The sequence below is a fragment of the Sesamum indicum genome, linkage group LG9, assembly GCF_000512975.1.
Source record: "Sesamum indicum cultivar Zhongzhi No. 13 linkage group LG9, S_indicum_v1.0, whole genome shotgun sequence".
NCBI classification, from domain to species: domain Eukaryota; kingdom Viridiplantae; phylum Streptophyta; class Magnoliopsida; order Lamiales; family Pedaliaceae; genus Sesamum; species Sesamum indicum.
In genome coordinates, this window is record NC_026153.1 from 5,116,256 (window position 1) to 5,142,756 (window position 26,501).

General features: G+C 33.5%; 2 protein-coding genes across 6 annotated transcripts; one reads left to right on the forward strand and one right to left on the reverse strand.

Annotated features, from left to right (window-relative positions):
* Positions 1,877–6,753, forward strand: LOC105170679 (ethylene-responsive transcription factor RAP2-7). Of its 2 annotated transcripts, XM_011091550.2 has the most exons (10): positions 1,877–2,906; positions 3,003–3,028; positions 3,142–3,172; positions 3,257–3,344; positions 4,067–4,212; positions 4,427–4,471; positions 4,558–4,661; positions 4,966–5,087; positions 5,178–5,285; positions 6,101–6,753. In XM_011091550.2, exons 1-10 carry the CDS (start codon positions 2,374–2,376, stop codon positions 6,368–6,370), a joined length of 1,473 nt encoding a protein of 490 aa, XP_011089852.1. In that variant the 5' UTR covers positions 1,877–2,373; the 3' UTR covers positions 6,371–6,753. The 2 variants fall into 2 exon arrangements, with proteins under 2 accessions (XP_011089852.1, XP_020552605.1); XM_020696946.1 differs by lacking the exon at positions 4,427–4,471 and having other exon boundaries at positions 1,878–2,906.
* LOC105170680 lies at positions 8,562–19,795 on the reverse strand. 4 transcript variants are annotated; one of them, XM_011091551.2, is made up of 14 exons: positions 19,564–19,795; positions 18,835–18,933; positions 17,705–17,832; positions 17,468–17,621; positions 17,267–17,376; positions 15,898–15,981; positions 15,775–15,823; positions 15,572–15,663; positions 14,549–14,693; positions 14,112–14,191; positions 12,674–14,037; positions 10,242–10,352; positions 9,308–10,148; positions 8,562–9,051 (listed from the first exon to the last, which is right to left on the reverse strand). In XM_011091551.2, exons 2-13 carry the CDS (start codon positions 18,925–18,927, stop codon positions 9,580–9,582), a joined length of 2,979 nt encoding a protein of 992 aa, XP_011089853.1. In that variant the 5' UTR covers positions 18,928–18,933; positions 19,564–19,795; the 3' UTR covers positions 8,562–9,051; positions 9,308–9,579. The 4 variants fall into 4 exon arrangements, with proteins under 4 accessions (XP_011089853.1, XP_020552277.1, XP_020552278.1 ...); XM_020696618.1 differs by lacking the exon at positions 19,564–19,795 and having other exon boundaries at positions 18,835–18,951; XM_020696619.1 differs by lacking the exon at positions 19,564–19,795 and having other exon boundaries at positions 14,549–14,687; positions 18,835–18,927.

Consider the following 26,501-nt stretch of genomic DNA (forward strand, 5'->3'; position numbering starts at 1 on the left):
TGTACGTGGGACAAACTTTTTCTTTATTTATTCATATATTTCATCATTTAGCATTTTAATCAATTCATATTTGTCCTTACTCTTCAATAAACTTATCTATAACAAAAGCCACCTTAGTGGAGAATAATTAATATGTAGGTAAAAATCGAATATATTGCTATAATTGTGTATTGACAAAAAGTCGCAACAACCTGATATTTTCAAGATAGTAGCATTATGAATTTTTTAAAAAATATCAAATTCAAATATATTTTGGTACTTTTTGAATAAAAGACAAAATACTAATTTTCTAAACTGCTTCGAAATTTTGCATTTTGGAAATTGATGGGTTTTTTTTGGGGTATTTATAATGTCATAAATGTGTGATTGAATAGACATAGAAGATGTTTGTAGAATGTTATGTATTTACAAATTTAATAGTTACATTTATATCATAATGGAACACATAATTTCCTTCAAATGACACATTATTTCAACCAAGGCCAGATTACTTCAATTATTGACACTTATTCGATTGACTGGACAAGGCCGGATGGTGACTAGATGCCGTCAATCATTTTTCACGTATCACAAGCTAGTAATGTACCACACATCATAACTAACCATTTATTATACTTAATATAGTAGAAATAAATTTATTAATTAAATTTTATATTTTAATTTGTCTTAATTATTTTCCAATAATGTATATCTAAAGTTTCAAAGGCTAACTGCATTGCATCAGATTGACATTCGAAAAATCTTAGTCCATGACTGGGTCTGATCAGGGCTAAACTAATTAATAATAAGTATAGTATTGGATAAATTCAAAGACATCCTTTGAAATTAGGCTCAATTATATTAACAACCATTTTCTTTATAAAACTATAGATACACCCCTGAAGGGGTGTTAGTGCAATGTACTCAAGGGGCTTTTGTATAAATTTTGCCATTGAGTAGAAAAAATACTTGTAATTATAACTACAACTTTACGAGAGATATTTATAATTTTGTAAAAGACAGAATATTTATGTAATTAAATTTAATTTTAAGGATTGTTAATATAATATACCCTATAATATTGTTGTTATGTTATTAAGGTAAGATTCAAAATAAATAACTATTTATATTGTAATTTAATTATATTTTTAAATTTTAATTTTTTTAAATTAATCGTTGATTGATGTGACACCAATATATAATACAAAAATGAGATAAAAATCATGATCGCCTCTTTCATTTTATGGGGCGAGGCTAAAAATGGAAAAATAATAAAAAAGAGAGACAGCTCATATTAAGGTTACCGACGGAAAGTCCTACGTTAGGAGACCCACCAATCACCATTTTCTTTTTGTCCTTTTCTTGCTTTATTTTTTTTTTCTTTGTTCAAGATTTCCAATTGCCCTTTTTAGCTGAAGTGATTAAATAAATCATCATATTTGATATATTAGTAATTTATAACAATCAATTAATAAAATTATTTTTAGAAAAAAAATATAGGATGAATTACAATTACTTGACCACTGTTGGAAAATTGTAAATATTCTCCTAATTTTAACGTTCATCTAATAATGAGCTCATTTTTTTAATTTTTATTTAATTATTATGGTGAATTGATCAAAATATTTTTTTGAGTTATAAATTATAATTTTAAATATTTCTTAAAATTTTCTAAAATATTTTTATGAGCCAATATGATGAATTGATTTTTTTATTTTATGAAAATAAAGGCATCCATCGAAGAAGGAAATTTGGAGAGAAGAAGAGCATCATATCAATAACGTAAATCCTCGTGAAAATACTAAAAACAAATATTATTGACAGAATCAAGAAAATAAATAAATAACAATAATAGTAATAAATTTATATATTTAAAAAAAAAAAAAAAAACAGAAGGAAAAACCGACAATTCCAGTTGCCCATCTCTCCAACCAACCAACAAAAAGAAGCGGAGTGTTGGGAAAAATATGTTCCTCCAAACGTCGTCCTATCTCCATTAACACTGTAGTCGTCCCTGATTCATGATTCCTCTTCACAATGCAAATCACTACACTCTTCTCTCTCTCTCTCTCTACATTTATATATACATATATGTGTGTATTTGTGTGTGAGTAAAGAATACTATAAATATTGAAGGCCCGGAGAAGAGCTTGAGCGTGTTGTTTTGTTGATCCCTTGAGCTTTTTCACCTTTCAGATTATTAAACGCAACTCCAAATTCGTGTCATCAGCTTAGTTGCTTCAAAAGTTGAAGACCCTTTAATCTAATGCTGAGTATGAGCTTCTTCCGCCCGCTTCATTTCTACACATAGTACACGCACTGCGGACAGTACACAAGAACCACGCGGATATTTATATTTACGGGGTGCGGGGAAATTACGGTTGATAATCCAAGATGTTTGATCTCAATCTGAGCGTAGATTGCAATGGGAAGGCGATGTTGAAGACGGATCACTCGGAGGGACAGTCTCCGGAGACGTCGCTTTCGTCGGTGGTGAACGGCACCGGGGAGACCAGCTCCAGCAACGACGACACGTGCTCCACACGCGCCGCCTCCCCCATCCACGGCGGCGGCGACAGCGCCGCCTTCACATTCAACTTCGACATCCTCGCCAACACCAGCAATTCCGGGAACGATGATCCGGTCGACAAGGGCGATAGCGGGTTGACTTTGGCCGAGTCGCGTCTGGTGACTCGGGAGCTGTTTCCGGTGAGCCGACTCGGCGAGTTGAATCTTGGGAGGCAGATCACTGAACCAGCGAATCTCCGGTTCGATCATGGCCTGCCGACGACGGCGGTGCAACAACAGAAGCAGGAGGTACAACAAGTGCAAGCGAGGAAGAGCCGCCGAGGACCCAGGTCGAGAAGCTCCCAGTACAGAGGAGTTACTTTCTACAGAAGAACCGGCCGGTGGGAGTCCCATATATGGTATAAAAATACTTATATATATATATATATATATATATAATTTTCTTTTATTTCTTTCCATTGAAACTCTACTTACCTTAACTTGAATTTGATCAGGGACTGTGGTAAACAAGTCTATTTGGGTACGAGTACAATCAGCCTATCAATATTCAGAGTATTTTCATTTAATATTTTTTCCCTTCCCAATATTTTCTTGGGTTGCTATTGATGGGTTTTGGTATTGGTCTCTATTTAGGTGGATTTGACACTGCTCTTGCTGCAGCTAGGTGAATTCTTCTACTTCCCCTTTTTTTAATCAAATTTCATTCTCCTTTTTTAACCTATTTAATTTGATAAAATTTATGCATCAGAGCGTACGATAGAGCTGCAATAAAATTCCGGGGTGTTGATGCTGATATTAACTTCAACCTCAGTGACTACGAGGAGGATATGAAACAGGTGAGAAAAGCCTATGTATGCAAACAGTATGTAGACAGAATATATCCTAATGTTTGGATTTGTATTTTGGAAATAGAAAGAGAAAATAGAGATAAGTAAGTGTCTCTTGGAGATAAATGGTATACATAGATTTGTATTTTGAGATAATTTAAAATATTTTAAAATAAGTGGTGTAGGTTTGATGTTGGGATTTGGGAGACAAAAATCACTGTTCATTGATATAAATATGTATATATATAAATATTGTATGTTTAACATTGTATTTTTTTTAGATAAAAATCGCTGTTTGTTGTCAAATCATGTCTTTTTTATATAATATATATAAGTATATATATTATATATATAGAAAGTTGAAAAATTAAAAAACACATAGATAAGGTATAAAAATACAAAATAAATAATGGATATATTTTATCTTATCTTGAAAAATGCAAAAATATGAATCCAAACATAGTGTTATGTTTTTGGAATGTGGAACTGTCCCCAGGAAAAATGATTTGACCGGGATAAAATTATATTACAATGTTGTACGGGTATAAGTAGTTGATGTGTGACTTTTTATTCATAGAATTCTTCCGAATTATGTAAATCTTGTGGTTTACGATTATTTTCTGCACAGAGTTATAATTTGACTGAATGCAGTTCCTAACAGTATTGACCTTAATTTGATGAAAGAAATGGATATTCACAAAGTTAATGTTTGCTGGTGTTGATGAATGCAGACCAAGAATCTGACGAAGGAGGAATTTGTGCATATATTGCGTCGGCAGAGCACCGGATTCTCGAGAGGGAGCTCGAAATACAGAGGAGTGACGCTCCACAAGTGCGGTCGTTGGGAGGCTCGAATGGGGCAGTTCCTTGGAAAGAAGTAAGCAACTCCACTCTTCTCGGTACTATTGTGTGATATGCGCTTTGTTTCTGCCCATAGATGTCAAATGCTTACTAGTGAAGGGTGCTACATTTATGAGTTGGGATTAATGGGAAATGGAATAATTTGTATTCGATGTTTAGCTGAGAATTTCAAGTGTAGATTAGCCCAGAAAATGTTGAATTGTCTTAGTGAGGATTGCGATTCGCTGCAGGTATATGTATCTTGGGCTATTCGACACTGAAGTAGAGGCTGCAAGGTCCTAAACCATCATGATTTTACACTATCATCTTACTGACTGATAATATCCCGACCTCAAGAGTTTGATGTTTTCTTGAAAATTAGGGCGTATGATAAGGCAGCCATCAAGTGTAACGGGAGGGACGCCGTCACCAACTTTGAGCCCAGCACGTATGACGGGGAGATGATCCCGAAACCTGGGAATGAAGGTAATATTCGTGCTATACTTTTCGCCCGTCTTTTTTCTCCCTACTTTTGCGCAGTGGGTTAACTGCATTTTATTCCCAGTAAAAACACTAATAGGCACAAAACCCTCCAAACAAGAAAAAAGAGGCAGCACGACCCCCCAACTTTGAGAAAAGTAGCTCAGGGCCTCCTGCACAGTGGTCGCATTGCCCTTTTGGAACTTTTGCATATTAGTAGTTTCACAGGAGGATTTGTTGCATTTCGTGCATATTTTTTTGTGTTTGGTAACTAAGAAAGAAGTTTGAATTTTTTATGCTGTCAAAGCAGCTGGTAGCCGAGATGATCTTGATTTGAATTTGGGGATGTCGACCTCTTCTCCTAAGGAGAGTGAAAACCTGGGGTCTTTTCAGTTCCCGCCTTACAACGTTCAAAACTCAAGAATGTTGAAGGTAAAAGATGTTGGGGGGTTTTATCTCCATCATCTGTCATTTCTCTGCAAATGGGATGCTGATAAGTCAATCTCTCTTTGCTTTTTGCAGCTACATATGCAAAATTCTGGTAATCCACCACTCAACGGACCTCCGGTAGCATTGGAACATCCTAGGTTGTTGACCGGTGTAAATGATAAATTTGTTCCCAACTATGAGGTAAACAAGCATCTCGTTGTCTTTTTGTTTCTTTTTATTCACTTTAGATCTTGTGTCACAAATCAGTATATTTCGTAACATATTGCACTGTACATATATACATAATGTGTATAAAATATTTGCTTAAATATATGGGAATCGTGAATGTTATACGCATTCACGACCGTGTGAAGTGCAATACTAATTTACAATAGAAGAAGACAAACTTCATTCGTTTGGCTTAATGGATGTAGTTTTAGTTGCCAAATGGACCATCTCCTCCATCCAATCTATTTCAAATTTAGGTATTGACATAATTTCTTATTGGAATGCTATGTGAAAAAGAAATGATGTTTGGAACATTTAAACTGCGGTATTAGACTTTGGACAAAACTTAACAAAGAGACTCTGGTCGCATATGGATTTCATGTTCATATATATGATTAATTGAAACACGTGCTATTTTAGGGGACGTTTGCTACTTTTTGCGTTTGTAGTGTGAATTAATTATAGAGAAAATTATAAATTTAGCAGTGAAAGTTGGGAATGTGTGAAACTAAAAGTGAAAAGAAGTTAAGAGTGTTTGGGCTCGTACGTTGGTAGGAGAAACTTGTAGTTTTTTATTAAATAAACTTAATTTAAACAGTTCAAGGTCATAACTTGAAAATAAAAAACATTCCTTTTGAACTTGGTTTCATCAAAATTTTGATAAACACTTAAACAATTGCAATCACCCCTTTACTATTGTACTATTGTTTGAATTTTGAAATATTAATATTTTTCATCGGACATGAAAATTCAACCGTTCGTCTAAGACTATTACATGAATTTGGCAGGAAAGGACCAGCCAGCAAAGAACCGGTTTGGTTTCTGGACAAGAAGTGGGTAACTGGGCATGGCAAATGCACGACAGGGCTCGTGCTATCCCAAACGCAACGTTGTCCACTGCAGCATCATCAGGATTCTCATCAACGGCTACTAACTCTGATTCTTCATATCAGACGACGGCCCTCAATCTCCGCTTCTTGTCCTCGTACCCCCATGCGTCCATAAACGCTTCTCAGTATTACTCTCATCATATCACACCCTCCTTCCCACACCCTTAAAGCACCGTCGGCTTAAATGGGATACGTCGAAGCAGGAATTATTCTTTTCTATTTTATATTTGGTTATTCTTTTCTTGGCGGGAGAAGTTCTTCTTTTTCTTTTTGATGATGTATACAGAAAATTGGTATTTATTGGTAGTGATTTTGGAGGAGGATTCAGTTATGAAGAGGCAAAAAGTCTTCTAAAATTTCATATTGAATTCTAGGAATTGTTGCTGTTATTAGGAAATCTCTTCACAGACTCTGCTTAAGTGTGTTGGGATTTAGACAACATTGGAGGGCCTTATTGTCTCTCTGTATTCACATTTATTATGTGAATTTACTAAATGTAATTTCAAAAAATGTGTTTAATTCAGGTTATAAAAGATTATAAATAGGTTAAATCATATCTGCATCAGTGAGGTTTGGCCCAACCATAAATACATTCATGTTAAAAATTGAAAAGTATAATTGCACACTTGAAGTTTGGTATGTTTTATACTTCAATTCGCTAGACTTTTTGTGAATTTTACATGTAATATTTCAAAAATGTTTCTCACAATATTTTGATTATAAATTGATCTTTTTTTGTTGTTTTAAATTAAAATGAAATTTGGGGCCAAACATTAAGTAAGATACCACAGATTGCTTGATAATGTTGCACTACTTTAAAGTAACGATTGTCGACAATAAAGAAATAAGAAAGATAACTATAATATGTTTACTTTTATTCAATATTTATTCTAAGAAATCCATAGATACTACTTAATAAATATAGATATCTTAATTAATATTTTTCTTATTTCATATATAATAAATATGTAATTATAATCAAATAAATAAATATTATGCTTTTATATTACTAGTTATTATTATTATTATTATTTGTAAAGAAGATAAAGTGAAATACATGTAGGAGGCGAACTGAGGTATTACTGTTGAAGGGTAGATCCGGTATGTATCTAAATTAAGGATAAATCAATCGTTTTCACTTTTCAGCCTCAAAAGAGTACGGGCTATCGCCGGTCTTCGGTTCTTGGGAAAATTCTAAATTCTACGTAGTACAATTGTACTTTACTACTTTTGTGCAGTAGCCTGTTTTTCTTTTGGGAGCTACTAACATACAATCCACAATGTCTTAATATAGTCCTTCAGATTAAAATTAAAATTTTATTAACAAGTTGAAGATTATGATTTTCAATCTTATTAAAAATATGAATATTTATATCACTTTATATTATCTATTATTATTAGTTATATTGATATATCGAATTATTATAATTCATTTATCATTATTAATTATTAAAAAAGACTAATGTAAGTAAAAAGGACTTGTTTACATTGAACGGGACTCTAAATTTGCTCTATTTACATTTAGGATCCACCCTAATTCAGCAATAATCGGATTGAGAATCTGCCCCACCCAGCCTCAAATCCCGACCCCAAACCCTAACCTTTGAGATGGATCTAAAAATTTAAAGTTTAAGGGGTTTGAAAGATTATATTCATATAATAACCCAATTAAAAACACTTTTTTTATTTTAAGATATGTTTTTATAATTCGTGATGGAACCAATACATTTTGAAAAGTTAAGACACGTAGACATTTTAAACTTATTCATACTTTTCATATTTTATGTATTATACACGCATCCAGCGTATATAATCCAGAATAATTGAAGTATAACTTCGTATATTCTTTCCCAAATTAAAAAAAAAAAAAAGGCCAAATTACTTTAACACACCCCTTGATATTAAATCAAATTATACAAATATTTTTTATTTTTTATAAAGTTACAACTACACCCCATAAGGGGCTGTCAATATAATATTTCTAAATTTTGCCTTTGAATAAAGAATATAATTGTATCTACAACTATAAATTCCAAAAGTATAATTGGAATTTTATGAGAAGACGTTTATATTATTTAGACTAAATTTAGAAAGTGTCAACGTATGACCAAAAAAATTAATATAGACATGCATGCACCAAAAAGGGCGTGTAAAAAATTAAACATTTACCAGATAAAAATTAAAAAGAGAATGTTTGTTTACCTTGAAAATTCTTTATATTTTACTCCCTTTTACTTTAAGCACACACATTCTGGTAAAAGCCAATTTGTACCTTTTATTTTTCTCATACATTCACTTCTTTATTAGAGTATGATGAGATTAACAGAATATGTAGAACTTTTCCTTTTTGCTTTATATAATACATGTAATTAGTCACTAGACAAAGGATAATTTATACAGAGAAACAGATGAATATCTTTTTTCACCAGCAGCTGCATTATCACACACACACACACACACACTCTCTCTCTCTCTCTCTCGTTATTATATATCAGTCAACCACCTTATTGCTAATATAAGTTTGCAACTCATTTTTGTACCTCGATAACGGGAAAAAGAAGTGCTTCCACTACCTTTTTTTTCTCTTCTCTCTCTTAATCCACTACTTTACATAAGAATGAATGTTTTTAGCAATTACAAAACATCAATTACTGCTGGCTGCTGCCAATCTAATGATACATGTTAGCCAGTATACTAAAAGCATCATCCTTTATCTCCAATCATTCATCTCCATTCTCTCCCCTCCTACCAAAACAACACACTGGAAATTGATGGGTGTTACCATGTACAGTATTTCGTTGCATAGCCATATCACATTGACCCTCATTCTCATCTCAAGCTCCTTTCACCTGCAAATATGATCACCATATGATTATAAATTCAAATAAAAGGAAACATGAACAGAGGTAAACGCAGTGCTGTATTCATTCTTCCATTGCGACCTCCTTCTCCAGCTTTCTAAATTCCAATTTTAAACATGGCAGCACCATCTTTGCCTCTTCTGGACTCTTTTCCTACGACTCCTTGCTACAATCCTAACTCAAAATTCAATAACATTCACCAATGTATATCACTTGATAGGAAAAGAAGTGAGTCAAAGTTTACCTGTTGGTTTCCGGACTCCACATTTGAGAAGGTTTAATCCTTCACCAACATGAAAGCAGCCATGTCAGACTAATCAGACTCACCCTCATATCCTCAAACAGGAACATTCTGAAAAATTATTGGTCACTCAATAATGTGAAGAAAGAGCCAGTTCTTCGATCTTTAGAGTGCCAACAATTGAATCCTTAATTCAGGCTTGTCAAAGTCACACACAAACATCCTATTTCACCACTTATGGTCATCACCAACCACATCGAATGAGACACTTCATATTAAATCCCATAGTTTCCATTGTATATATTGCCTGAACTGGGCATTCGGATCTTGGATTCTTCATAACCACTGTAGAACTTGTTAAATCCCAATCTCTCAGTGCGGAGCAGTTCTGCCATACCCAAGTTATTTCCACCTTGGACCTCATTCCACCCATCCCATTGTCCATTAGAAGTTATTCCATTCCTAGACTGAGGCACGGTGAACTGAGAAAATGGAGAAAGATTATTGGCTAGAGTTTGCTCCATGACCCTGGACGGAATTCCATAAGCATCACTAAGGGGGGAAAAGCTGTCCCCCAGGTCAGTAAATCTTTGATTCTGATGTGGAGGAAGAGACCTTTGTAAAAATGATTGGAATCTCGCATCTCCGTATGTACTCAATTGCGGAGAGTAGCTTGACCTGAAGTCTACACCTGCGCTGTTGATGCCAACTGGAAGCGTCCCTTTGCCAACTGCCAATATTGCAGGATCCATAAACTCAATATCACCATTACTAATGGGATTACCACCTGAAGGTGAATGATAGTGATTTCTTAACACAGAGGAAGCATCAAGCATCTGATTTCCTGAAAAGTACAGAATATAACTGATTTTCAAAAAACTTATTCAGTTTTAACATAAATATGAAACCTCAACTGAGCTCAGCATAGAGAGCTAACCAGAAACTGTGTCCAAGATTTGCTCTGTCCTTTCATGAGAAGTGAAGCCGGGGGGTACTGCCCTACTAGGCACAGAAAATCCTGGAGGAGCAGAAATCTGAGATCGAGAAACTGTTCAAAGACATAGGAAACCCGAGCTTCAGGAGATGATAAATAAATAAATAAACAATTAAGTAATAAAAAAGGAAGCCAAAAGAAAAGAGGCGGCATCTAGATTTGCTTTTTACAAAACTGGCAATAGCAATTAAAAGAGTGATGACCTAAAGTATATCTAAGAAGAAAAGCTCCAATACTGCCCCAATCAGGGAACTGACCATGCATCATAATTACATTTCCATGATATCAAGATAAATGGAAATGCAAGTTAACATCAAACCAATTCCCATTAACACCTTAGCAGACAAGGAAAACAAAAAGTACTCCTGCCCAGCTAATGGATAAGCAGTTAATCACACAATTTTCCCTATCCATTACATGTTGGAAAAGAGTAAATTAATATTAATTCACAACTACTATCTCAAAGGTGCCAGAAATTTTTGGAGCTCAAAGATGAGTCCCAATTCTCCAAGATAGAAAATCTCCATCCACCTCTAGTTCTATCTCAAACATCCGCAATGAGCATCATCCAAGACAATACGCCAGAAATTTATGGACCAACTCCCTATTCTCCAAGATATAGATCTTTTATCCACCTCTGGTTCTATCCCAAACATCCGTAACCAGCGTCAACACACTTGGGAGGATGCTAACTGCTAAAGCATTACGCAGTTAAAACAACCATACACATAGAAAGAACCCAACAAGAACAAGCTGTAGCTTCAGTCTTCAACATGAAATTAAAGCAACACTGATGCACCTTAATGAAGTCAAATCAAACAAGACTGCTTGTCTTCCTTTAGTTGATTATACTGTAGAAGCATAAATTAGAATTTTTTAACAGGAATTATCACAAAAAATCCTCACTGACTCCACCATATGAATGAGTCTAGCAAACACAGCTTGATTTTAGCCGCCCACATTATAATCTAGACATTTTCCTCAATATATAAAATGTAGAACAATTTTCCTGAAAGTCCAAGCAAGATGGCATCTTTAGCATACATACAATATATAGATAATAGAAAGAAATAGAAATACATAAATGAACATCTTTTAGAATCTGCATTTTAAGGTAAACGCAATTGGATAGACAGAATGATTTCCAGAAAAAGGAAGAGACCAGCAACACGTATACTTCATTGGACTTGTTGAGTTACTAAGCATACAATTTGCAATTGTTTTCCCAGTTTCTCTTCATTATAGTTCATTTTGACTAAATACTAATCTACTGTTAAACCTATCTAAACTACCAAGCAACACTAAAGTTTGACCGTACATAAGTATGCATAGATATTTACCACACTGAGATCTAACTACAATTTTGTTATTAGGCCTTGGTATCTCAGTGCAGGCTATAGAAAGCCTTGTACTAGCTCCTTCGGACCTTATCACAGAGAGCCAGGCGACATTGAGCTAAAAGCAATAAGTTAAAAATCAAGACACTTCTACTTGGCTCAGATTCAACTGACAAAAGGCTCATTCAATCATGATTGACATCAAAGGTGAGCCAAGCATGACATGTTGAAGCTCTGTGTTGGGTCAGTGAATGAGACGAGAAACAATCAGTTAACCATACTAGCCAACTTTGTTAGGAAAAGTTTTACATGGATTAAGATGAGCTTGGCCCCAAATGAAAAGGCTCACTAAAGTATGACTCCAGCAACAAAGACCTGAGTGCTTGTCTTTAGGTTTGCCAATTTTATCAACCAAGGTACAACCATCTACAAGCTTGCTGAAGTAGGCTCTTTTAACACCCTATCTACCATCCATGTTTGCCTAACTTGACAGATGACCATGACATAAACAATAATGAAACTAGAATGCTTTCTTCATTGACTGTCAACAGTGAATTACTGATGCACATGAGAAAAGGACACAATACATCCAGACATCCTTCCCCCCAACCCAAGCCCATAAAGAAGTGAGAATATATACGAGGTATGGATTCTGATAATATGATGAAAACCAGTCTAATGGCACATCTCATAGATCAAATGTATCCATAGACAATACACAAACACATAATATGCTATGTTTCTTAAATTAATTTACAAAGACCTTTATATTCCCAAACCATGGAAACAGAAAGCAAATGTATATAAGTGATTCTGAAGATAATGCCCCATGACTACTCTCAGGGAGCAACTCTGCGGAGGGGCATAGAACTCATTACCCATTGGAAGTTTTAGTGATATGATCAATGGATACCCACATTATTCATATCATAAGTTGGAGTGTAAAGGAAAAAAAGAATTATAAGGTCACACATTTCAAATGTCCAAACAAAATGAAAAGAGATATTTATTCATAAATATGAATAAGCGATAACTTACGGGAGAGCTTGTTATTGGAGATATGAGAATGACTGCTTGCAAAGCTCTCTGATTCAGTGCCATTAGAAACAGGAAAACCATTGCGGCTAACAAGCTGCTCAATATGCAAGGGATTGCTGTTAGAGAAATCATGGCTAAAAGGACGCTGGTGAAAGCCTTTATCAAAGTAATCAATAGATTGTCCAAAATCAGATTTTTGGCTTGTCGGTTCCTCTCTAGCAAAAGAAAACCTTGATTGACTGCTATTCTGACTTTTCCGGGAGACTGGTACTCCAAAGGAACCTTGTTGCTTATCAGTTTCACCTAAAAACTTAGCCAGGTTCTGAGGGGAAGTTAATGACTCATCCCATGATTCAAAGTCCATAGACAAAATATTGGATATTATGCTGCTCTCTCCCATATCTAAACCACCACTAGCTACGTCACCCTCACATCTCCCTAGAAGTTTACTAGGAAACAAATTAGCATGTTCAACATCAATAGCCAGAGGGCTCTTGAGCACACTCTCAGGATGTCGAGCAGGAACATTAGATTTTGAAGCCATCAAATTACTAGTTCTATCTAGAACCTGCATGTCCAAATCATCAGCACCATTGAACTGATGAGACTTGACATTAGAATGCGTTGACAGATGAAACTCATGACCAAAATTTGCTATTCTGTTGCTAACAACCTCAGGATCCTTGAGCCTTTGGTTATTAAAAGACAACAAATCATCATCTATTTCATGCATATCAACTTGGGTTACGTGAGTTGGTGCTCCCAATCTAAAATCAGACTGGACATCTGTGGCGTCCTCTGTTGTACTTGCAGCTGTTCCAGCTGTCTGAGATGTAACTGGTTCTCTCATCTGCCCAACATTAGAATCCTGTAAAACTTGGTTTTCATGAATGCTCATTGAGGAGATATCAGAACATATATTCTCCACATTCCCTTCTGTAGCATCAGTATAATCTTTGTCTGAAGCATGTACAGTAAGCATTAAGGAAGAATCAATAATATCTGCACTAATAGGTGGCGCATTGGTTGTAGGTTGGCTATGGGGATGTCTACTTATCGGCAAAGTCACAGGCTGTACAGATGCAACGGAACTCTCTGAAACAATAACTCTCCTGTCTGTGCTTGATTCTTTCTTCCCTGGTTCTAAGGTTTCTGCTTTCGTTTTACTTTGAGAAGTGGGGCTTTCTTCATTTGAAACCCTCATCTTCCCAGTATCACTATGGATCGAGGAAAGCTGAATTGGGTTTGCAACTGCAGTAGAACAAGCAACTGCTCCACTAGACACGCCTGGTTTCTGTTTAAGTGGTCCATTGGAACATTGCACACTTGTAACTAAAGGATGATTATTGGAAGCACGAGTTCCCCTGATCAAGACAATCAACAGTCAGAAAGAGCAGCCAATACAATTAGAATAAATTACAGCCGGATGATAGCACACCATGAGGCTCCAGCAGGAAGAGCAGCAGATCTACCAGAGCTGCTATTTGGTGGAGAAACTCTTGCACTGAGCACCGTATTCTGCTTACCAGGTAATAGAAATTATATTAGAAAGAGAAAAAGGTGTGGGGTATACCAGCAGCAGCAATTTATGCGGCAATTGCCAAACCAGACCACAATATGGCAGAATGAGCTGCCAAATAACACAATCATCACACATCAATTGCATCACAGATATTTTCCTAGGAGAACGTAACACCAATATCTCTAACTGATTTAAGCAGAGGACTAAGGAGCTCAGTGCAGCATATTCATGAGAAATGCAACTGTTACAAAAAGCAGAAAACTGAATATAAAAGAAAACTTGGCGAGGAACCACCATTAGTTGGAAAAGACAAGTGATCTGGGGGTTTAAGGCAAGAAACAAGAAAATCTTACATTTGTATTTACAGCAGTTTTAGTTATAGGTTTCCCTGAAGAAGCGGAGGTGTTATTGCAGTATTCATCAGCTGGTGGAGGTAACACATTTCCTGAACGCCGTTGTGTACTATTTGAGGAACCAGTAATTTGTTGAACTCTACTCCTTTCCAACCATTATATAAGTGGATCAGATACTTGAGAAACAATTATAGAAGATTTAAAAAGTATTTCAGACCCAAAGAAAAAGGAAATATATTAACTATTGCATAATAGGATCATAACGGGTTCCGACATCACCCTACCTCTGAAGAACACAGATTAGCTGCTAAAAAGACGTCATGAAAACTGCAGCTTAAGATGCTTGCACATATAACACCCCACCCCCAAAAGAATCAGCACCACAGGATACATAGGCAATCAAAGAATGTTTCTGATGTATAGGCAGGATTGCCCCTGCCTCCAAAAACAGTACAATTTCTCAAGCCCCATTTTCCCCCCCCCCCCCCCCCAACCCCCCCCCCCCCCAACCCCAATTGGGAGCAAGGGTTCTGCAGACCTTCACTTACCATCTCCGAACATGAAAATAAAATGCCATTACTGGGGACAGAAACAGGCACTACAATGAAGGAAAGTCTTTTGTAGGAGAATAAAGGAAATTTTTAAGTAGAGAAGGTGGCCCTGAATCCAGAAAATCAAAGAGGAGGCATACCACGGGTGTTCTCAGATTAAATTGTAAAATGATTCAATACCGGTTAGGAGGGTAGATACCATCCGCATAAGAATAACAATCCCATGATATGATGAAACTAGCTCCTGAAAACTTGAGGTCTGCCTATCTAAGTATAGAGACATTCACGACTCACATTTTAACCAAAATAGGAAAAGAGTGGTGTGCTATATGCATGTTTAGGTGGACAAAATGTGAAAAATGCGAAAATCAACATATGGAAGAGAAGGGAGACATATAACTGAATGCTCCTGATATAGAAATACATGATGGAAAAGGAAAACATATAATTGAACATTTCCTGATATAGATACCTTGTGTAAGCGGATATTATCTCGTCCTTAGTAAAACTGTCCTCTTGTGAACCAATCTCATGTAAATATAGACAATCGGGATTGCTGCAAGGCTGGCGCAAGGGGAAATCCTTTATTAGGAAACACTATGATAGACAAATATGCTGTGCAAATTCCGAGCATGTGTAATAGGGACAGTCATTTATAATGTATAATAGTCATACCACATTCCTCAGCCATGCATGACAGTATTTTGTAGTCCCAAAGCATGCCCTGCAACAAGCTTTTCAAAAACCATTTGATATCACAAAAGAGGTCATAGTACACAAATGCAGGATAACACTCACCTCAAAGTTTTACCATCCAAAACAAATCCATGCACCGACTGAATACAACGAACAGCTTCCTCCTCCTTTGAATATGTAATGTATCTATTCAAAAAAATCAGTAATACAAATAACAATAATCAGAAATGAGCAAAAGATAAATAATTGCTAATTAATGAATAACATATTTACCATCATATATAATATAGCACTCTGCACAAGAATGAAGATGTAAGGTATGGTATCAATACTTCAGAAAATGTAACACATAAGCAATCGTAACCATCCAAGTTTAACATGAAGTCGTAATCAAAAAAGAAAATAATAAGCATGTTTCACTTTAAATAAATCATATATTCATATTCTTCAATTATCTGACAACCCCTAACCGAGGCACTAGGTCCTGCTACATTATAAATTGGATAAAGTACGTAACAGGAGCCATAGTTATCAATGGCACTCACCGTGACCATGGGGAAAATGGCAAATGGCGCAAGGCCAACACCATTCTTCAATATTGGCACTAGCCTTGCTTACGGCCGATGCCTGGCTTCACCTTGTGCCTTTTTCCAAGGCACGATGGTACAACCGTGGCGACCTTCTTGAAGAGAGACGATCAGTTGGATCTTTTGCTAAGAGAGGGGGGAAGAAAGCATAATCCTTTGCAACAGCAAATTCAGTGTTCCTCTCAGGCACATATGCCTCCCACTTCTTTTTGCTCAGTTTTGTTTCTCATCTTCTAATTTCTTTTGTTTTGATTTTCTTTCTCCTTCCCTTTTCTTTATTCTTTTCCTTCTCTGTTCTTGCCAATCTTTTACGAGTCCCTTCTGTTCTCTCTTTTTTCTACTTCTCATAAGTTTCTAGCCAATTTTAAGATTTTAATTATCAAATTAGTAACAAAATATTTATGTTTGCTTAAACTATTGAAATTATTTCTAACATATGTGAGGTTGTTGTGGACATATTGACCAAATTCACTGCAAATAAAAGATCTTAATTAGCTGAGATCAATGTTCAACTTGATTAAATAAGTGTTGAAATTGCCAAGTTATTGATCAATATAAGAAATAAGTATTAAATGTAATTAAATAATCACTGAGGTTTGTGCAAACCAAGTTCTCTTTTTCGAATCTTTTATATTCGTTTATTTGTGTATTATTTTTGTCGAAAGCTACTATACAATAATCTATTGCAGATTATGTGCCTCGCTTGCATAAGGCATGTCATGTGACATGACTCCTGACACTTTTGTGCCATGGTGCCTTTAACAACAATAATACAAGCACACATGAAATCCAAGTCATAATATAAATGAAATCGCACAGGACTTAAAACAAGCAATCCTCTAGTATCATAATACAAACTTTTTTAGCAAGAAATACCAACTTACACACTGCATGTGCTATTTGCAAATTGTTGTATAGCACCAGCTGCTGTGCGCGAGATAGAAACTTTCAGCACCTTTCCATACTGACCAAAATAATCTCTACGCTGAAGAAGCTGCAGACAAAAATCAACAATAAGTCCGTAACAAGACAAGAAAAAAGATAAGGGGGGAAGGATAAGCGCAAAAGAAAGTAGAAGCACTCACATCCTCATCTGCAAAATTAAGTGGCAAGCCCACAACATAAACAAGATTCCTCTGGATAACTCGTACACTGGCAAGTTGCTTTCTTCCTTCTGACGTTTTGTTTTTTCCCTTCTGTGATTTTAGTTTTTTCTCCACATTCATCTCTGAAACCAGCCTGTTAAAAATCGATCATAATTAGAGCAAAGAATATAGCCTCCTTCCCTGACATGTATCCACTTAACACCACATATTAGTTACCTTTCACAACTTGCCGTTGTTCCAACAATCTTTTCCTTGTTATAAGGAGTGCGACATGCTGGACAACGCCCTTCTGTCTCATCTTTCTCAGCCATATCCATAATGTGATGCCAGCACCAAACACAAATCTACAAGAAAGGTTTGTAAACGTTCACATATCCATATAAGCAGAAAAATTTACATACAAGGAAGTACAACATGAAATTCCCTGGATATCATATGGATACTAATATCTTCTGGAATCAAGCATATCAAATCATATGAATCACGTTACTGAAATGCGCACTTCTAAACATTGAACATAAAAGATTCTCAGCTTAATATCAATAAGTTGATACGCAAATTAATTATGACGTGCCAGGTGAAGAGGTACATGCGACAGCCACAATGATGAGTCCAATGCTGCAAGCCATGCAGAAAGGGAAGGAATCTTCTGGCCTAAGCATGTAAAAGCAAAAGACTTCCCTTCCTAGCTCTTTCTCCCGGCATCTCTTAGTTCACTCCTCCCCATAGTTGTTAAAGGTGCATGACGCATCATGGCACAACGTTGCTCTGGAGCCATGGCAGACAGAGCACAACACGGAGAGCGCTTTTTTGAAGCATGGCACATTTTGCATAAATAATTTATATGTTTATACCATTTACCAAAATCAGCATGTTCAAGATTATGTTTTCAAACTTTTAGCCAAAGGTTTCAAGAAAAAAGCAAATTTGTAGACATCTTCAGCATGTTTTTTCTTTTTCTTTTTATATTGTATAGAAAGCCCAGCATTAAAAGGTTGGGCTTCATCCAGGCACACCATGACGTGCCTGGCGCACCAAAAAAGGCGCCATGGCTGCGCAAGGTGAGAGCCCAGCATCATTTTTTGAAAATGATGCTCCGCGCTCGCTTTTGTGCCATGTGTCATAGTGCACCATTTATAACTATGATCCTCTAACGGTTTTAAGGAAATCTAATAATCCAGGCACTCGATTTTACCAGGCTCAAATATTAGTAAAATAGTAATCAAATTCCAATAATCATCAAAATAGGAAAAGAAAAACATAAGTAATAGGCATTGCTCAGAGACGACAAGAAACCAAAGTTTTCACAGTTATAAACAATGAATTCACTTGGAATAGTTAGACACCTCGTAACCACATTTGCAAGGCTTCAACTGCTGATCAGTCAAATCCATCTCTTCAGCACAGAGGGGGCAAGTCTTCTCTCCTTCATCACTCATTGTTGCCTTTAGAAAATAACACATAAGAAGCAGATATCGATGCAATTAAAACACAAATATTTTCACATTCAAACAATAATTTAAAATAGGTAGTAGATTAAACTAAAGATAATATCATGCAACAACGAATGAAGAGCTCAATCCACATCCAGCAGAACAATAAATCAACACAACCAAGATTAAAGATTTAGTAAAAGAAAAGAGAAAAAAATCATAATTCAAAAACATAAAAGCAGAATCCACAAGACAAACTTAACTTTGGAATAAAACACACTTTCCACCTCCCCGATCCAAAGTCAAACCCTAAAAACCTTTATCCGAAAAAGTCTTGAAAACTTTCCTAATGACAAGCCCCCGTCGACCAGTAAACCTTGAATAATCCAACTAATGAAAACCAATTAAAAAATTCAAGCCAAATCCAGTACATAAAATCAAACAAAATTGAGCTCCACATACTAACAGTCCAAATTAAAATCCAATCCAAAAAGAACATTAAATAGCATCAATTGGACTCAAACCGACCAACGAATCCGAAAAAAAAACATTCAGAATGATTGAACGAAATTGATTTCGCTGTCGCTCCAATAAATTTAGGGATCTAAACCGAGAATTGAGATTGGAGATGCGGGAACTTACAGCGAATGATTGGATCGAGATAGAGGAGTATGAAACGAATAGCGATATAGAGATATAGATACAGATATAGAGAGAGAAAGAGAGCCACAAAGACTGAGAATTCAGAGAGAGAATTAGAGTGAGAAAAGTGAAAGGGTTGGGTTCGATTGAGGGTGTCTTTACGCTGTGGCCACTTGGGTCGGGCTATACTTCCGACTCGGGTTAGGTTCCGGGTTCGGGACCTTGTGCCGCAGACGTCAAATGAAGGTGCTTTGACGGAGCTCCGACTAAAAGTAGTAGGAAATCCAATTTCGATAATTTAGGGTAGATTTCAAGCCCTAATTTTGGTTCCTTCTCTTTACTTTATGTGATTGATATGGATGTACCACCAATAGAATTCTAGGTCAAATCATATACTATATTGATTTTTTTTCCTTTGAAAAAATGTAATTTGCATTAATAAATAAGAGAATAATGTACAAACTAAGCTCCTATATTATATGCTTATTGAATTAAAATCGAATACAGACCTTTGGAACGTATAACAAATATTCTAGTCTACGATCTTTCTTCTGATTTGTTCGATTATTCTCCTAGTTAGATCGTCTGATATTGTTATTTTATCATGAAACATCCTATTACTCTTCTCCTGCCATATATGATATACGATTGGCGAAACCACAAATTAATTTTGACCACTGAATAAGTTGAACATAGCCAAATGTTCAATTCGACTAAATAGTTATACAATTTCATTTAATTTCGCAACAATTCATACTTATTAGATTTAATTAAAAAATTTAGTTTAAAAATAATCCAATCTAACTATATACACTCTTAATTTTAAAATATTGATTACTTTTTTACGTAAAAATTTAGATTGTTTTGTTAAATTTGATTTTGCATCCCACATTATACGTGACATGTGAGCGTCACATGCTATCTCTTGATTGCTTGTTCTTCAAAATATTTCAATTACAAAATATAGTATTCAATGATGAAATAATTAGTTGTAAAAAATTCTCTTATCTATACTAATATAGAAAAAAAAAAGCGAATTTGTACTCACACATAACGATTAATGTCGTTGTACTAATTTTTTATAAAGTCAAAATGCCCTTCAATTGATAAAATAATTAATGTATTCATATTAACTAATAAATTATATTTCGTTTTTTTCTTTCTTTCTAATGATATTGATTTATATAATTTATTTTTATTTATAATATATTTTAAAATATAAAAAATTATTTATTATATATATATAAAAACAACGTGTCATGACAACTAATTTTAATTAATTTAAAGTCTAATTAAGCCAGAAATGGGAAAACTGTGCTGCATTTGCCCCTTAGCCTCATTCAAAGGTTGTTTTTGAATTGAGAATTTTGTGTTTCTATACACGGAATCTCTTGTGTTGAGAGCTCCATTACCTGTGTTGGGCCTAGACGAGCTATGGGCCCGGAAGTCCATATTCTTAAATCCATTAGATTTCAACTCTGGGCCCAATCCCGATACTGATTTAACCTCTGAATCGGAGCTCAAAATTAATCAATGTTTGAATTTGTATTTTGCGTATTTTGTTTGGTATTTTCAAAACAGAGAGAGAAAGATAAAAGATAAATAAATGTGTGTTGGAGATAAATGATATGTTTGGATTTGTGTTTTGAGGTAATTTAAAATATTTTAAAATAAATAGTGTAGGTTTATATTTGGATTTGAGAGACAAGAACATTGTTCGTTGTCAAATCATATCTCATTTATATATTTTTATATATAAATATGTGTATATGTAAATATTATATATTTAATATTGTAGTTTTTAGAGATAAAAATTACTGTTCATTATAAAATCATGTCTCTTTTATATTATATATATAAGTGTGTATATATATATTATATATAGAAAGTTGAAAAATAAAAAAACACACAAATAAGGTGTAAAAAAAAAACAAACATTGAGTGTGTTTTATCTTGTCTATGAAAATACAAAAATATAAAACCAAACATAGGGAATATTTTTTTTGAGGTTATAATAAATTAGATTTTTATTTTAGAAATAAGTTCCTGAAGTGTTTGGATAAAATAAAATTATAAAGCTTATAAGATGTTGATATGATTATTTTAATTATTTGAATAAATTACAACAAGCTCTCGTGATGTTTGCTATAATTATAAATATCCCCTTGTTGTTTGAAAAGTTACTAATACCCATATTGATTTCAACGACTGTCTAATAATTAGTACAACGCGTTAGTTTTCTCTAAGTTCTCATCTATTTTTTTGCGATGAATTGACCAAAATGTCATTGAAACTATGAATTATAATATATTTTTTTATGGACTAAGCAGATATTTTTCTTTACATTTTTTTATTCACCTCATCCTAGTGTTTTATATATATATATTTAAAAAATACAGAAAGGGCAAAGTTGAAAATTTCAGATTTCTTTCAAAAATTACAAAATTTCATCAAATATTAGAAAAAATTTATAATTTCTTAAACAACAAGGGAATTTTCATAATTATATCAAATTTCAGATGAGTTCATTATAATTTATTATAATTATTAAGATAAAAACTATGTTAAAATTATAAAAATAAGTTGAGAACCTCTTATTTCTTCTAAGGTGTTTATAAGCTCTCAACCTTTATTTTTTAATCTTATAAGCCCATTTAAAACATATATATATGTATATATTTAATATCTTATAAATTTTCAAATATCATACGAAATATTTTTTAAAAAAATTATAAGCTCACCCATAAATCCTTCAACTATTTTTAGTTTTTAGTGAATAATAATTATATTAAAAATCTATATTTGGTTTACAAAAATTTAGTTTAAATTGGGTTTCGGTCTAACAAAATTTAATTATAATGAATATATTACACTTATGTTATAGTTTAAATAGACTCATTCATAAGTACATCAATATTTGCAAATTGAAATTTAATTAATTTAACGTGGCTAAATCTAATTAGAATGAACGATCTTTTAACGTCCAGATCATTAGCATACTTGATGCTAAGAATATTTATTCAATAAATTAAATCAAATTAAATTTTGATAAATCAAAACTTGATAGGTCAAAATGATATACAAAATACTAAACCAAATTAATCGATTTAGTTTTAATATTTACTGAATTTCTTTTGATAATACGAATGGTTTGTATTAAAAATTAAAAAAAGAATAAGTATTAAAAATGATAAAAAAAAATTATTTTTGCCAAGTAAGATACAAAAATAGTTACATTAAGATAATTGATAAACACACACATATATATATATATATACATAAAAAAATACAAATAATAATAATATTTCAGTATTTAGTATGTTAAACAGAGAGAGATTATAAACTTTATAATGAACAAATGTTATCATATTATAAAAATTCATGGGTTACAATCACATGCGGATTCATATTATCGCGCCGTCGTGTGTGGGGGAGCACACGCGGCAACATGGTGTTCCGAAGCTTGGTCCAATCAGGGACGAGTATGAAGATGAGGCTACTCACTACTCCACACTCAATAATAACTAAGGCGGGGTTAGCCAGCATATGATTGATCAGCAAAAAAAAAAAATACTAATAACTAAGGTGAGGTTGATCGAGTGCGCCGGTTTTGACGTACTCCCAAATGTTATCGTCAATGTGATGCTGATGTGATTGTGGGGTCACACCACAACTCATGACTAAAAGTTGTAATCTACACACAATTCAAAACTATATATTATAATATTTAAGATGAATAATCACACCCGAGCTCCTAAAATTTGGTGTAGATATACTTAAATTTTTTGTAATTTGAAAATTTATATTTAGCACACCTGATGTTTGCTTGCATCTATTAATAAATACTTTCGTTGGTCAAAATTTATTAAATTTATTGATATTAACAATAAATAACTATACTTATTGCAGGTCAGATAATTTTTTTTATAACCGAATAACTCTTATACATTTTCATGCGTTAATGCATGTGATGAAGTAATTTTCCAGATAATCTTTATACCAATTGAGGGACTTATTTGTCAGACGGAAACAAGTTTCAGCTGTGCAATGTATCCACCTGTGATACAGGAAATGGATAAATAATCCCTTTGTGAAAAAAATAACACTAATTTAACCTCCCTCAATTTTAAGAAAATGTGCAAAACGCCCCCTTAACTGAGGAGGTATGCAACATGCACATTGGGTGCGATTTTGCTTTATTTTTTGCTATAAAATGACTGTTATACCTTCGATCATTAATTGTTAGATCTTGTTATATATATATATATACATAAGCGATTCAGATCTACTAAACAAATCGATAGTATATATCTTTTCTGATTAAATCAATGATCTATACTTGATATATATCTCAATGATTCACATCCATTCGAGTCAGATTAATGGCTCAAGTTTAATCAAATTATAAAAATAAATTTACAAAAATAGATTTATATAATAAATGATACATATAATATACGTACACATATATAGATATACATATATACATAATTTAGAAATAAATTAAAAGAATTACATAAAAAAAAAGAGGGTGGCAACACAGGCGGAGGGAGAGGCAGGGGGAAATAGAGGCGCAAGCGCAGACGGGGAGATGGAGGTGGAGTCGCAGGCGGGGAGATAGAGGCAGAGGGAGGCAGTGGTGGAGGCGGGAGGTGAAAGCGGGGGCAGGGGCGGGGGAAGAGGTGGGGGCGATGGCAGAACAGGGGGTGGTATGCGTGAGGGACCATACCATTTTTTTTTTATTATTTGTATGTTTTCATATTTTTATAAATTTTATATATAAATAAATATATGAGAATAAATTTCAATCATTGATTTGAAGAGATAAGGGATTGATCATAGATTAAGTAACATATGATCTCGACTGTAGATTACTATAGATAGAATATAAATTGTTGATTTATATTATATCAGATCCAATAATTGTAACATAAAGATTAAAAAAAGAATATTCGAGCGTGCGCAACACCACTAGTGTCCAGGGGGCATTTTGCACTTTTTTTAAACATTAAAGTGAGTAAATTATTATTTTATTTTTTATAAGGGGGCTATTTATCCATTTTTTATATCACATGTAGGTAGATTTCAATTTACTCATTGAACTTATAAAACACCTGTATCACATGTTTTATACATTCTTGATTAGGAAAAATGTGGGATTGAGTTAAATAAGTAATCCAACCGAGAAACGGGGGTTGAATTACTCAATGCTGCCCAATTCAAAATAAGTACAGCACACTATTTTGGACAATATTCTTATTAATTTTCACCAATTAATATGTAAAAGTCAATACTTGATAAATTTTATTAAATCATCCGATCTTATGGATAATTTAATTGGGGCTGGATCAATCATTAATGTCCCCTTCAAATTTCAACTATTTGTATCTCTAATACACTGCACGGACGTCTATTTTAATACTTTGTTTTTTTATAAATTGTTAAAAAGTTGATTGTTAGTGGAGTTGTTGATGAGTTATAATAATCCTCATGATGTACTATGTAATTATTTTATTATTTCTTTTAAAAGCATAAATTCATAATCACAATAATGCCCTGTAATTTGCCATATGTCTTTTTTTTTTAGTTCCAATGTATTGTGCATTTTTTGGTGACGCGGGCCCTACATTTTGCCAATTCTATTTGTTTTTTGCTATTTTCAAGAATAAAGCGTCTCGATCAACGAGATTTAATTCAATTGGCGAAATTAAAACCCCATGATCCTAAAAATTATGGTTTCGAACTACGCCATGTGCGTGCGATATTGCTTACTGCATAGTAGGTGTTGTTATCTCCTATAATAGTAGGTATTGTTAAGTAGGATTTAATTATTGTATTAGTCTTTCTTAATATTAATGTTGACAAGAATAATTGTAATTGTAATCGATTTATTTTAATTAATAACAGTTCATCGTTTTTATTTAAAAAGAAAATAAAAATCAAGTGTTCCTCTCTATTAAAAAGGCAATAAAAAAAAAATCAGATATATGATAATAGTTTAGAAACTATTATGTCCTTTGTATAAAATTTGTAAGGTCATAATTGTTTGAACATTTAAAATACCCCTTTTTGTTGTTGTTGTTGTTTTATATCTAAATGCTTATAAATATATTAGACTTGTGTTGTATTGTAAAATATATTAATTTCATATTTTTTTTAGTAATGAAATGATGTATTTTAAATGTATATTCATGTAATTGAATATGAACTATATAATTCTAATATAACATGAAATTTTGTAAATTATATGTATGATACGGATGACTATATCAAAACTTATACATTTTTATGTGTATTTTTTTCATAAATAGTTTATGTTAGTCAAATATAGTTTATGCGTATTTATAATAAAATGATAAATTTTAAATAAAAAATCTATTTAAAATTAAAAATTACTACAAAAATCTCATAGAAAAATTTTATGATAGACATATTTTAACACTGTAAATGAAAGATTTTAGTAGGTAAATAGAAATTGACACAGACAAACATCCCACATCAACTGTAGATGATGAGTTTGATTTTGGATTATAAATCCTAATGTCTCCTTTTCATTAAGGGTGTTCATTTCAGTTAACCGAATCGAATTTAAGCATACGCCGAAATGACGTACTGAATACCTTGGTTCGGTAAAACTCAAAATTTTTTCTGCTCGATTCGGTGTTGTTCCAAACTAATCGATTTAAAATTGAATGAAATTAGTAATTAAATTTAAAAAAGTAATCTCAGTTAAATTTGCAACTAAATAAAATTAGTAAATTTAAACAGATTTAGTAATTTTCATGTTAGTTTATTATATTTAAAACTAGATAAAATCAAGCTTATTATATATATATATATATTTATAAAACTATAATGCAATATGTATTTTTTTTAAATCGATATTCCATGGGTTTCAGTTTACTTGAGCAAAAAATAAAAACCAATCAAATTATCAA

Excerpts from the sequence above, each read along its gene's own strand:
- LOC105170679 (XM_011091550.2), top strand. The coding sequence starts at position 2,374 with ATGTTTGATCTCAATCTGAGCGTAGATTGCAATGGGAAGGCGATGTTG. Across the intron at positions 2,907-3,002 it reads CGGTGGGAGTCCCATATATG|GGACTGTGGTAAACAAGTCT; the intron begins GTATAAAAATAC and ends GAATTTGATCAG. Across the intron at positions 5,088-5,177 it reads AAAACTCAAGAATGTTGAAG|CTACATATGCAAAATTCTGG; the intron begins GTAAAAGATGTT and ends TGCTTTTTGCAG.
- LOC105170680 (XM_020696618.1), bottom strand. The coding sequence starts at position 18,951 with ATGTGTTATTTTCTAAAGGCAACAATGAGTGATGAAGGAGAGAAGACT. Across the intron at positions 17,833-18,834 it reads CTTGCAAATGTGGTTACGAG|ATTTGTGTTTGGTGCTGGCA; the intron begins GTGTCTAACTAT and ends CCTTTCTTGTAG. Across the intron at positions 14,694-15,571 it reads ATAATATCCGCTTACACAAG|GAGTAGAGTTCAACAAATTA; the intron begins GTATCTATATCA and ends ATGGTTGGAAAG.